General features: G+C 47.3%; 1 protein-coding gene across 2 annotated transcripts in view; it reads right to left on the bottom strand.

Annotated features, from left to right (window-relative positions):
* DOCK1 (dedicator of cytokinesis 1) overlaps nucleotides 1-12,698 on the bottom strand; it is a 521,945-nt gene that overhangs the window by 20,390 nt on the left and 488,857 nt on the right. For both annotated transcript variants that reach the window (XM_039480741.1, XM_039480742.1), the window contains exon 49: nucleotides 10,703-10,901. In XM_039480741.1, coding sequence (XP_039336675.1) covers nucleotides 10,703-10,901 — 199 coding nt within the window. The remainder of the gene's footprint in view (nucleotides 1-10,702; nucleotides 10,902-12,698) is intronic.

The following is a 12,698-nucleotide window of genomic DNA, read 5'->3' as shown; positions in this document are numbered from 1 at the left end:
CTGCGCTGCTGCTGCTGCTGCTGGCAGTGGCTCTGCCTTTAGAGTTGGGCTCCCAGCCAGCAGCTGCTACTCTCCAGCTGCCCAACTCTGCAGGCAGCACCACTGCCAGTAGCAGCAGCGCAGAAGTAAGGACAGCAGTATCGCAACCTCCCCAACTTCTTTTTGGATCAAGACCCCTACAATGACAACACTGACATTTCAGATTTAAATAGCTGAAATAATGAAATTTATGATTTTTAAAATCCTATGAGTGTGAAATTGACCAAAATGGACTGCGAATTTCGTAGGGCCCTACTTATACAGCATGCTCTGTCTATGCATTGTCCACATTAGACCTATTCCTTAGCTGATCTCTACATTCCTAACTTATCTTGTCCATTGTTATTCTTCAAAGTAAATGGTTCCCTGGGAGCTCTCCCTCTTAGCTTGCTCAGACATTCTGTCTTTTTCAACCTCATGATCTATTTACCTCTGTGATGGGGTGAACTAGGCCCAGGGGCTCCCTGAGGGAGGTCTCAGGGTCCTTCCACACCCCGTCCCAGAGAGGAGCAGAAGAGAAGGCCTCCAAGCAGCCTCAAGTGGTTGTGGGGAAGTAGCCAATGAGGGAGGCTGCAGGGAGCAGCCAATCAGGGCCCAGCGGGCTCACATAAAAAGAGCTGTAGGGCTGGAGTCGTCAGTTGCTGCCTGGAGCTGGAGAAGAGACAACGGTGTTCCTGGCTGGCTGGCTGAAAGAGCTGCAGGACCACGGACAGCTCAGTGTTGGCAGGGACTGGGGGAGCAAGAGATAGCTCCTGGCTGGCTGCTGGGGCCGAGTAAGGACTGAGCCCAGGTTAGGCTGCAGGAAGACAGTGTCTCCAGGGAGGAAGCCCTGGGGGTACAGCCCCATAGCAGGGCTGGGACATGCTAAAGACTCTATACCCCAGAAGAGGTTTGTTCTGTTTCACATACAGACAGTGTGTTAAACTTGGCCAGAAGCTGAGTCACTGAAAACCTATCTGAGAAACCTACCAATAAGGGTCACCACAAATTGAGAGACTGCAGACACATGCACTCAACCAGCGTGTGCTCGTGAGAGGTGGGTGCCACCATAGTAGGATCTCCCTAATTCTTTCTTTCAAGGAATGAGGCCTCCTTCCAGGTGTTAATTACTCCTGTCAGGTCAGGCCTCAGCTGCAGAGGACTATCTTGTTCTTAGACTCATAGACTTTAAGGTCAGAAGGGGCCATCGTAATCATCTAGTCCAGTGGTTCTCAAACTGTGGGTTGGGACCCCAAAGTGGGTTGTGACCCCATTTTAATGAGGTTGCCAGGGGTGGCATTAGACTTGCTGGGGTGGAAGCCAAAATCTGTGCTCTACCACCTAGGGTTGAAGCCCAAGCCCAAGGGCTTCAGCCCTGGGTGGTGGGGCACAGGTTACAGGCTGGAGCCCTTGGGCTTTGGAGCCCCCCCCCCCCCGAGGTGGTGGGGCTCTGGCTTTGGCAGGGCTCAGGCAGGCTCAGGCTTTGGTCCCCCATCCTGGGTTCATGTAGTAATTTTTGTTGTCAAAGGGGGCCGCGATGCAATGAAGTTTGAGAACCCCTGATCTAGTCTGACCTTCTGCCATAATTGCAGGCCACAGAACCTCACTCATCCATGCCTGTAATAGACCCATAACCTCTGGCTGAGTTACTGATGTCCTCCAATTATGGTTTAGAGACTTCCTGTCAATAATCTCCCTTATCTGAACTGTTGTCTCAAATTTTATCTTGGTCTTTTTTGCCTATCTGAGGGTCTGAGAATAGAGCAAACAATCTCATATGTCAGTAACATTTGAGCTTAGTCCATGTCTATGTAAGAAAGTCACACATGTTTAACTAAAAGCATGATTTAAACTGATTTAGTTAAAACAGTGGGACAGTGTTGTTGACACTCTTATTTCACTATAACAGTGGCCTATTTTTGCCATATGGCCTACTTATCCTCTTTATCTGACTGGACCTTGATGGTGGCTACTACCTTCTTCCCCATGGTTTCAAACATGTCAGAGGGGGAGAATCTCTCCTGCTTCTCTTGTTCAAGTTTTTCATGATCCAAAGCCAAGCTCCTCTTCTTTGAGGGGTGATGAAATTCATGAAAGGAAATGGGAATCTTGATCACTTTTGTGCTATTCACCCCTTTAACTCTTCCAAACTATAGCTGGAAAGGAAGTGGAGGACAACATCCTTAAAACAGCTCAGTTCTTTCTTTTGGGAAGAATAGTTTCTAAGGCCTGGTCTACACTAGGACTTTAATTCGAATTTAGCAGCGTTAATTCGAATTAACCGCGCACCCGTCCACACCAGGAAGCCATTTAATTCGACCTAGAGGGCTCTTTAGTTTGAATTCGGTATTCCACCCCGACGAGGGGAGTAGCGCTAAATTCGACATGGCTATGTCGAATTAGGCTAGGTGTGGATGCAAATCGAACTTAGTAGCTCCGGGAGCTATCCCACACTGCACCACTCTGTTGACGCTCTGGACAGCAGTCCGAGCTCAGATGTTCTGATCAGCCATACAGGAAAAGCCCCGGGAAAATTTGAATTCCTTTTCCTGTCTGGCCAGTTTGAATCTCATTTCCTGTGTGGACGTCGTGGCAAGCTCAGCAGCACTGGCAGCGATGCAGAGCTCTCCAGCAGAGGAGTCCATGCAATCTCAGAGTAGAAAGAGGGCCCCAGCATGGACTGACCGGGAAGTCTTGGATCTGATCGCTGTGTGGGGCGATGAGTCTGTGCTTTTGGAGCTGCGCTCCAAAAAACGGAATGCAAAGACCTACGAGAAGGTCTCCAAAGCCATGGCACTCGGAGGATACAGCCGGGATGCAACGCAGTGCCGCGTGAAAATCAAGGACCTGAGACAAGGCTACCAAAAAATCAAAGCGGCAAACGGACGCTCCGGAGCCCAGCCCCAGACATGCCGCTTCTACGAGGCACTGCATGCCATTCTCGGTGGGTCTGCCACCACTGCCCCACCAGTGACCGTGGACTCTGAGGATGGGATAGTGTCGACGGGCAGTTCCTCGGCGATGTTCGCCGATGGGGAAGATGAGGAAGGGTTTGTGGAGGACGAGGCAGGCGACAGCGCTTACAATACTGCTTTCCCCGACAGCCAGGATCTCTTCATCACCCTCACAGAGATCCCCTACCAACCCTCCCCGGCCATTAACCCGGACTCTGAATCAGGGGAAGGATCAGTCAGTAAGTGCTATAAACATGTAAATATTTATTTTTTAAAAAACAGGAATAAAAACTATATGAAAAGAAGGTCAATGCATATAGGGATCGAACAGAAATCCTCTTGGGACAGTTCCATGAAGCTCTCGGAGAGGTACTCGAAAAGCCTCCGCAGGAGGTTCCTGGGGGGAGGTGCCTTATTGGGTGCTCCGTGGAAGCACACTCTTCCGCGCCAGGCCATCCTGAGGTATAGTGGGAGCATTGCCTCGACCAGCATGGCAGCATAGGGCCCTGGTCTGTGCAGGGATTCACGCAGCATGCACTCTCTGTCTCTCCTAGTGACCCGCCTCAGGGTGATCTCGCTCGGCGACTGCTGCATCTAATTAGGGGAATTACTTTAATGTTACTATTGTGAATGCTTGACTTTTCCTTTGCATAACAATGACCGTCGTTTAACAGCCATGTGGTGGAGGCTGCAGAGGAAAAGCATACAGGGATCTTTCCCGGGGACAGCTGCGAGGGGCTGGAACAGGATCAGACTTTATGCTTTCCAGATTGCCTGCAGCAGGAGGGCACTGCTATCCATTAACTGTTAAGCAGCCTAAAGTTTACGGCTTACCAGGCCTGGCTGCTACACGGATTCTGCTGTCCTGCCCCGCTTGTCCGATCTCCAGTGCAAGACCCCAGGCAATGAAAGCGAATGCCGAAAATTCGAACTTGTCCTGAGAGCACATCAGATTAGGTGCCCTGTATGGTCTTGTTCACAGAAACTGAGTAGACTGTGTTCAGTGTTCGCAAACATGTATCTTTGCAAGGAAATCACTTCCTTTTTCCCATCACACAGCTGCGGCTCTTTCCCGAACTGCCCGGCATCCCCTCACAGAGGCTGGCGCAGATTAGGCGGCGAAAGAAAAGACTCGGGACGAGATGTTCGCTGAACTGATGGCCTGCTCCAGAGCCGAGGCGGCCCAGCAGAGCCAGTGGAGGAGACCTCTCTCAGCAGCAGCGCTCACACAGCGAACGGGAGGACAGGTGGTGGCAGGAAGACCAGCAGGCGACTCAACGCTGCTTGGACTAATGAGGAGCATACGGACACGCTCCGGCGCCTTGTGGATGTTCTGCAGGACCACAGGCAGGAGCAGAGAGCCCCCCTGAACTGTATCTGCAACCGCCCTCCCCCGCCACAAAGTCCTGTCCCCCCCTCACCCAAAATCACAAGAAGGAGGGGTGCTAGGGGCCGTGAAAACTGTCACTCCACCCCAGCAGAGTGCTCATGTACCAAACAGCTCTCATTCCCTAAAGTATGAGAATTGCTTCCCTTCCTGGCTCACCCGATCCCAAATCCCAGTTTCATCCCCCAACTGTGTAGTTGAGTATTAAAAATAGTTTGCTGTTCATTACTGTTTCCGTCATGTTTCTTTGCAGAAGACTTTGTGTGAAGGGGGGGGAGGGGTTTGTTAATTGCATAGGACAGCCACCATTAACAGGGTACAGACATGGGGGCAGGATCAACAGCAGGTCACACACAGAGTGCAGTCACTAGACACCCGGGTCACTCTGTGAGGTGTCTGCTGCCCCAGGTCAGTCTGGGAGGTGTATGTTGTCCCAGGGTCCGAGCGCCTGGCATCCACAAATGGCAAGGCAGGCTGCCCTTACCATGCCCTTCCACCCTAGCCATGAACCTCTCCGATGCCCTGAGCCCCAGCCAGAGCCATCATCCCCCCACACCTACTCACCCTTCCCACACACCCCTCACCCCTTCCTGCAAACCCACCCCTTCCTGCACACCCTCCGGTAACCGTCCTCCCACCAGAGACCGCTGTAGGAGCAGGAGCCTGTCAGTCCTCGAGTGTAGAAGCGGTCTGTACATCACTGCACACCGTATCCACCACAGTCTGCGTCCCTGTTTGAACCCTTTAACGCGAATTCGTTAGTAAAGAAAACGTTGTGAATTAAAAATGTTCCGATAAATTTATTTTTAAACGTTTTTTGGAAGGGGGGAAACCTGGGGAACGGGGTATGTAACCGCTGAAAAAAGTGAATAGTAAGTGAAACGGGCAGGTTCAGCTTCTCTGTAAAGAGACTGGACAGTCATAGGTTACCCTGCTCTCTGAGGAACCTAGCTTTCAAAGCCTCCCGGATGCACAGCGCTTCCCGCTGGGCTCTTCTAATCGCACGGGTGTCTGGCTGAGCGTAATCAGCAGCCAGGCGATTTGCCTCAACCTCCCATCCCGCCATAAAGGTCTCCCCCTTGCTCTCACAGAGATTGTGGAGCACACAGCAAGCTGCAATAACAATGGGGATATTGGTTTCGCTGAGATCCGAGCGAGTCAGTAAGCTCCTCCATCTCCCCTTGAGACGTCCGAAAGCACACTCCACCACCATTCTGCACTTGCTCAGCCGGTAGTTGAAGAGCTCCTTGTCACTGTCCAGGGCGCCTGTATAGGGCTTCATAAGCCAGGGCATTAGCGGGTAGGCTGGGTCCCCGAGGATCACTGTAGGCATCTCCACATCCCCAACAGTTATTTTGTGGTCCGGGAAGAAACTACCTTCCTGCAGGCGTCTAAACAGACCAGAGTTCCTGAAAACACGCGCGTCATGAACCTTGCCCGGCCACCCGACGTAGATGTTGGTAAAACGTCCCCTATGGTCCACCAGTGCTTGCAGCACCATTGAAAAGTAGCCCTTTCGGTTAATATACTGGCTGGCCTGGTGGGACGGTCCCAGGATAGGGATGTGAGTGCCATCTATAGCCCCACCGCAGTTTGGGAATCCCATCGCGGCGAAGCCATCTATGATGACCTGGACGTTTCCCAGGGTCACTACCTTCGAGAGCAGTAGGTCAACGATTGTGTGGGCTACTTGCATCACAGCAACCCCCACGGTAGATTTGCCCACGCCAAAGTGGTTCGCTACTGACCGGTAGCTGTCTGGCGTTGCAAGTTTCCAGAGGGCTATGGCCACTCGCTTCTGCACAGTCAGGGCTGCTCGCATCCGGGTGTCCTGGCGCTTCAGGGCAGGGGCCAGCAAGTCACACAGTTCAAGGAAAGTGCCCTTATGCATCCTGAAGTTTCGCAGCCACTGTGATTCATCCCAGACCTGCAGCACTATGTGGTCCCACCAGTCCTTGCTTGTTTCCCGGGCCCAGAATCGCCGTCCCACAGCATGAACATGACCCATTGCCACCATGATCTCCGCGGCGCGGGATCCCGTGCTTTGTGAGAGGTCTGTGCCACTCTGACACTTCATGTCCTCACCGCGCTGCCGGAGCCTCCTCGCCCGATTTCTCAGCAGCTGACTGTGGAAGAGGTGGACGATAAGGTGCGAGGAGTTGACAACGGCCATAAGTGCAGCGATGATCGCAGCGGGCTCCATGCTTGCAGTGCTGTGGCGTCTGTGCTGTAACCGACCAGAGAAGGGCGCGAACAGATTTCCCGCCGGCGCTTTCAGGGAGGGAGGGCGTGATTGACGGTTCAATGACGACAGTTACCCAAAACCACCCTCGACACATTTTTCCCCCAGCAGGCATTGGGGGCTCTACCCAGCATTCCAATGGGCAGCGGGGACTGCGGGAACTGTGGGAAAGCTGCCCAGAATGCACCGCTTCCAATGTCGACGCTTGCCCCGTTAGTGTGGACTCACAAAGTCGAATTAGTGTCCTTAGTGTGGATACACAAATTCGAATTCATAAGGTCGAATCCACAAATTCGACCTAAGTTAAATCGAACTACTCTTGTAGTGTAGACATACCCTTAGAGAAAATGTCCTCGCCAAATTACAACTTCAGAACCAGGGATGGAACCTTGAAACTTCTCCCTTCCAACCCTGTAGAGGTGTCTCTGGAAGAGACTCAGCTGATGTGGAGGAAGCGGAAGTCCCAAACTCTGGGACCTTTTCTCTGACATTGTGAGGGTCCACAGGCTGGGAGCAATCATGGTAGAGCTCCCTTTCTGTGGCTCCTGAAAGGATCTGCTTCTACAGTGGCTAGGGCACTAGCCTGGGACTAAGGAGGCAGGTATTCAAATTCCTGTTCTGCTACAAGCTTCCACTCTGGGCTAGTCTCTCTGTGCCTCAGTTCCCTCTCTGTTAAATGGCAGGAAATAGTACCTGGCGGGAATGTTGTGAGGATAAATATATTAAAGATGTGAGGTACTCAGATACTACAATAATGAGAGCCAGGTAAGTACCTAACATACCTAGAGAGCCCCTCTTGGTCTTCAGCTTTCTCCATTTGACCTGCTCATCCTACAAGTGATAGAGAGAATGAGTTTGCCCTTAGGAGAGAGTGGGGAGACGGCTGATATCCCAAAATCAGCCTTAAAAGGTGTGGTTGCAGCTCTGCTTGTACCCCTGGAGACAAAGGAACAGGTACAAAGACAGGAGTGGTGTGGGGCAAGTGCTGGAGCCAGCTAGACAAGTCTGAACTGTCTCAAATATTTCTGAGTAGAGAGGTGCAGTCCAGTTGTTTCAGTGTGGAGGACAGCTCAGGATTCAGAAAGAATGATTAAGGCAGATAAATGACAGTGATGGCTATATTTGGCTATTTGCAAATATCATTCAGTGTATACACTGGCTCAGCTCCTTCTACAGTGTGTTTTCCTGTACTGCTAAATATATCTGGAAAATATGATTTGGCAAAGGAGAAACCATAAGTCCTTGCAAAATAACTGACCTTTTCTTGTAAGACAGAGCAGGTTAATGTCATTCTAAATGAAAACTGATTTCCCTTTCACCAGTGTAAGGAAAGCAAATACGGTGAAGTTAAGCCAACCCTTTTAGAAGATGGATAGGTTGATTCAATTAGCTAAATGGAGATCTGCTATCTGAAGACAGAAAATTCTGCTTGGAAGGATCTTAATATGAATAATTTAGTTGTCAAGAGTCCTCAATGTCAATACCAACATGTATCTGCACCACTGTGCAGCAAAGTGACGAGTACCACTAATTTGCTCAGGCTGTGCTCACTTTGAGAGACTTCTGGCTATTTCTCTGCAAAGGTGAGCAAAGATCTAGGCCACTTGTCTCAAATTATGTACCCTAATTAAAAGTTTAAATGCCTGTGTTCTCATGCAAGACTTCATCATATATAAAGTTTTCTTTCCCTCTTCCCATATTGACCTAACGTTTTTTATTCTTCTCATCTCTTTCCCTTTCTAATCTTTCTTCTCTCTCAATAAGTGCTCCCATTCTCAGTTTCTCTTTTACCTATTGTGTTAGGAAGGAGCTCTCTATTGGGTCTATAAACTCTTTACTTGACGTTTTGTGCTTGTGTTTATTTGCGTAATTGAAATGTCCCAACAGAGCTGGTCTGCCCACCCCATAATCCTCTTTCAATTCTCTGTCTCTTCAATGAGATAATCCTAATCAGACAGAAAAACAGGCAACTCCTTTTTGCAGTTTATTCCCTTTGCTATCTTTAATTTTGAGTTCTAATGTTTCTGCCCCATCCATTGTTAAAAATACTTTCCATATACCAATCATAATAAAAAAAAGGGAAATGTTTACTCTTAGTAGATGGTAGAACATGGAGTAGTGGCCTGAAGCTAAGAAAAGAAAAATGTGAGCAATATACTATATAAGGGGGAAAATGGAGGTTACTTGCCAGGAGTATTTCTGTTTTCTACACTTGCTGCCTCTATAGACACAGCAGGAGTTGCGTGTCTAGCCTCAAAATATTTTTGAACAGTAGCGGGCACTTAGGCCTGGTCTACACTAGAAAATTAAGCTGACTTAACTATGTCACTCAAGCGTGTGAAAAATCCACACCCCTCAGTGGCATAGTTAAGCTGACGTAGCCACCATCAGTGCAGCTATGCTGCTGTAGCTTTTAAAGTGTAGAGAAGCCCTTAGAGGGCATACACAATCACTCTGAGAATGAGAAATCTGGAGTGAATCTAAGTACCACCTTATCTTTGTGGAAAAGGATAAAAGTTGGGTCGGCTTTAAAGCACTGTATGTCTTAAACCTTCCTGGCAGAGGTGATGACAACTAAGACTGAAACATTCTGAGAGAGTGAATACAGGTTTTTTAATGAGTTCAAAGCTCCCTCCCAGAAGTTTGGTTAAATTCAAGTTCCAAGGTCCAGTAGGCTTTCAGGTAGAGGGCATCTGTTTCTTAGACCTTTTAAAATGTAAACATTCTGATCCTTTTCTCAGGGACATGGTAGATAGAAAAAGCAGATAAGTAAAAGTTAGTAGTTGCTAGGGATAGTTGAGATTTCAGAGTCAAGAGGAAGTCCAACATAATTGGAATTAGACAAGAAACAAGGTCAAGGTTCCTGTCTCCAGCAGAAACTTTTTCAAGTTCCATTTGACAGCATATCACCTCCTATTGAAAGGCATTCTGGACTCCAACAGGACTGCCTCAATCTCTGTAGACAAGCACAGGACATGCCTTAGAAGCACAGCATCCATGCTGCCACGTGAGATTATCTACTGGGACTACAGTTCTCGACTTGGGGAAGAGATTTGTAGACTAGAAGGCCAGAAGGAACCATTGTGATTGTCTAGTCCAGGGGTTCTCAAACTGGGGGTCGGGACGCCTCAGGGGATCACAACGTTATTACATGGGGGGTTGCGAGCTGTCAGGCTCCACACCAAACCCTGCTTTGCATCCAACATTTATAATGGTGTTAAATATATAAAAAAGTGTTTTTAATTTATAAAGGGGGTTGCACTCAGAGGCTTGCTATGCGAAAGGGGTCACCAGTACAAAAGTTTGAGAACCACTGGTCTAGTCTGACCTCTTGTATAGCGGAGGCTGGCCACAGGACTTCCCTGAATTAATTTATGTTTGAACTAAAGCATATCTTTTAGAAAAAGATAGTCAGTCTTGATTTAAAGATTTCCATTGACTGTGAATCTTGATCTCTGAAAAGGACCAGAAGCTCTGAGAATGAGGACTGCAATGTCTAGACCAGTGCAAGTATAACCAACCTGGATCTGTCCTCTCCAATATTCGGCAGTGCTCTTGGGATGAGAGGCCATGGAAGGAAGACATAAAAAATCCATTTCCCTCATTGTTAACTTAATAACAGAAACTGGGGTGATTATACATAGTGTTATTTTGACAAATTAACTATGCAGAATTTAAAATATGGTACATGGAATTTTTAATTTTTTTGGTGCAGAATATATCCACCAACTATATCTTGCAGAAGATAACTGAAACCACATGGAAGAACCATCAGAATCTCACATGACCAGCAACTAGAAGAATCCCTGCTATGAATGGTGCAACTGAATTTTCTTTAATTTTATCAACTATTGTATTTTTCAAAAGGCCACATATAAAAATCTTACAGAAAGTCTATACGAAATACCATTATTCTGTTCTTTTTGTTTAGTAAAATATCTACTTTTGGTACACTAATGAAAGTTTTAAAGAGTATACATTTTTTTTCTCAGAGTTATTTTAAGTCTAAAAACAAAATGAACTGTCAAAATGACCCTTCTGTATTGTAAAAAATGTCTGAGTTATTGCCCACAATTAAATAAAACTGTTTGTTAACATTACCGTTTCTGAAAGGATCACTGCTTCAGATTGTTGCAGAGAAATATCTGTAGATTTCAACTCTTTATCAAATATCTCTTGGTGTTTGCTGTTCCTTTTTTCCTTCTTCTTTTCCTTCTTATCTTTATCTAGGTCATCCTTGTCCAACTTATCTTGAGACTTAGAATGCATCTTTTTTGGCAGAAGAGGTTCAAGCACAAACCTGAAGGAAAATTTGGTTTATTTAGACCAATGAAATATTATTGTCAAACAACAACTTTTAATTTTCCAACTTCCCAACAACAGAATAATTTTAGTCCAGAGATCTTTTGTTAACCAAGTAAGGCTCATTATCACAACTGGGATAGAATATAATGACAAACTGTAATTGTCTCATGCTAAAATTTAATACAGAACTGTTAATGAACAGTACTGTGTACCTCCCAGTTCTGAGGTAAATTTACTATTAGATGGTCACACATACTGGATAAGCATCTCTCTGTGTGTTTATGTATCATCACATTTATAGATCACACCATCATCCACTACCCGTGTACAGTCTGCCTCATTCACTGCAAATCTTAGTAATTCACAAATGATCATAATGCAAATTGATGAAGTTCTACTTCATGAATATGCGTATGCCACACGTACACACAGGCAGTACTTGTACATAAATTTTACAGCAGTGGTTCTCAAACTAGGGCCGCCGCTTGTTCAGGGAAAGCCCTTGGTGGGCCGGGCCAGTTTGTTTACCTGCCATATCCGCAGGTTCGGCCGATCGCGGTTCCCACTGGCCATGGTTCGCCGCTCCAGGCCAATGAGGGTTGCGGGAAGGGTGGCCAGCACGTCCCTCAGCCTGCGCCGCTTCCCGCAGCCCCCATTTACCTGGAGCAGTGAACCGTGGCCAGTGGGAGCCGCGATCGGCTGAACCTGCTGACGTGGCAGGTAAACAAACCAGCCCGGCCCGCCAGGGGCTTTCCCTGAACAAGCAGCGGCCCTAGTTTGAAAACCACTACTTTACAGGATCATATACATATGCATACTGTGTATACATGTCCACAAAAAGGTACATTAACAGATTATTTTAAGGTTGCAAAGTCAAGCACTGAAAAGTTAGGAAATGCCAGAACTGATGTTGCACCTGCAACCTTAATTCGGCACCCCTGTGCATGTGCATTATGACAAGAGCCCCTAATTACACAATCACATACTATTTTCTCCGCAGGACTCCTGCCTCATTCAGTACTCAGGACAGACCTGCTCTGGGTACGAACTATGGTTATGCATGGATGGAGGCTGTTGTCTGTTTGCCCCCTGCTTCATTTTTTGCAGAAGTTGGAAAGTGTATAGTGACTAGAGCTGGAAGGAAAATGTCCAGTGCAATGGTTTTGAGGTTTGACTAACTGGTTCCCTGTCGGCTCGCCTTGAACCCAAAATGCCTGTTCTTAGTTCAGGTGCCCAAACCTGGACCCAGGACAACCCACAATAGCTCAGAGCTGCTGCAATTGCAGGGAAATTCTTGCTTTGCCCAAGGCTAGAGCATGCCCAGTACAGAAGGAATCTTTGGGAAATTTAGCTGCAGTCTAGCAAGTGTTTACTACACATGTGCAAAATGCGATTTTTCAAAGGCTTATAACTTGGCCAACTTGGGATGGGTGGATCTTCACAGGGACAGCAAAAGACTCACCTTCTTGCCAAATTTTTAGTCCCTGCTCCAAAGCATAGATGCATTAGAGATTGTCAAGGAAAAGGTCCCCGGATTTTTTTTTACATGGGCATAACAATGCATTTTTCCATAGTTTCGTTTTCAGGAATCTGAACTGTTTCAGCTGAAATCTTCCAAAGAAAATTCCACCTGAGGCAGACATCTGGCATGGAAAACTCAACCCATATGGGTTAAAGGTTGGCAAAGTTATAAGCAACTGAAAATACGGTTTATAATGGGAAGTGTCAGGCAGCCTTAATAATAAACAGTGCTACCAGCTGCATGTATAATAACATAATGCATAATATGTAC

The sequence above is a fragment of the Mauremys reevesii genome, linkage group 7, assembly GCF_016161935.1.
Source record: "Mauremys reevesii isolate NIE-2019 linkage group 7, ASM1616193v1, whole genome shotgun sequence".
Taxonomy (NCBI): domain Eukaryota; kingdom Metazoa; phylum Chordata; order Testudines; family Geoemydidae; genus Mauremys; species Mauremys reevesii.
This window is presented reverse-complemented; position numbering and strand designations above follow the sequence as displayed.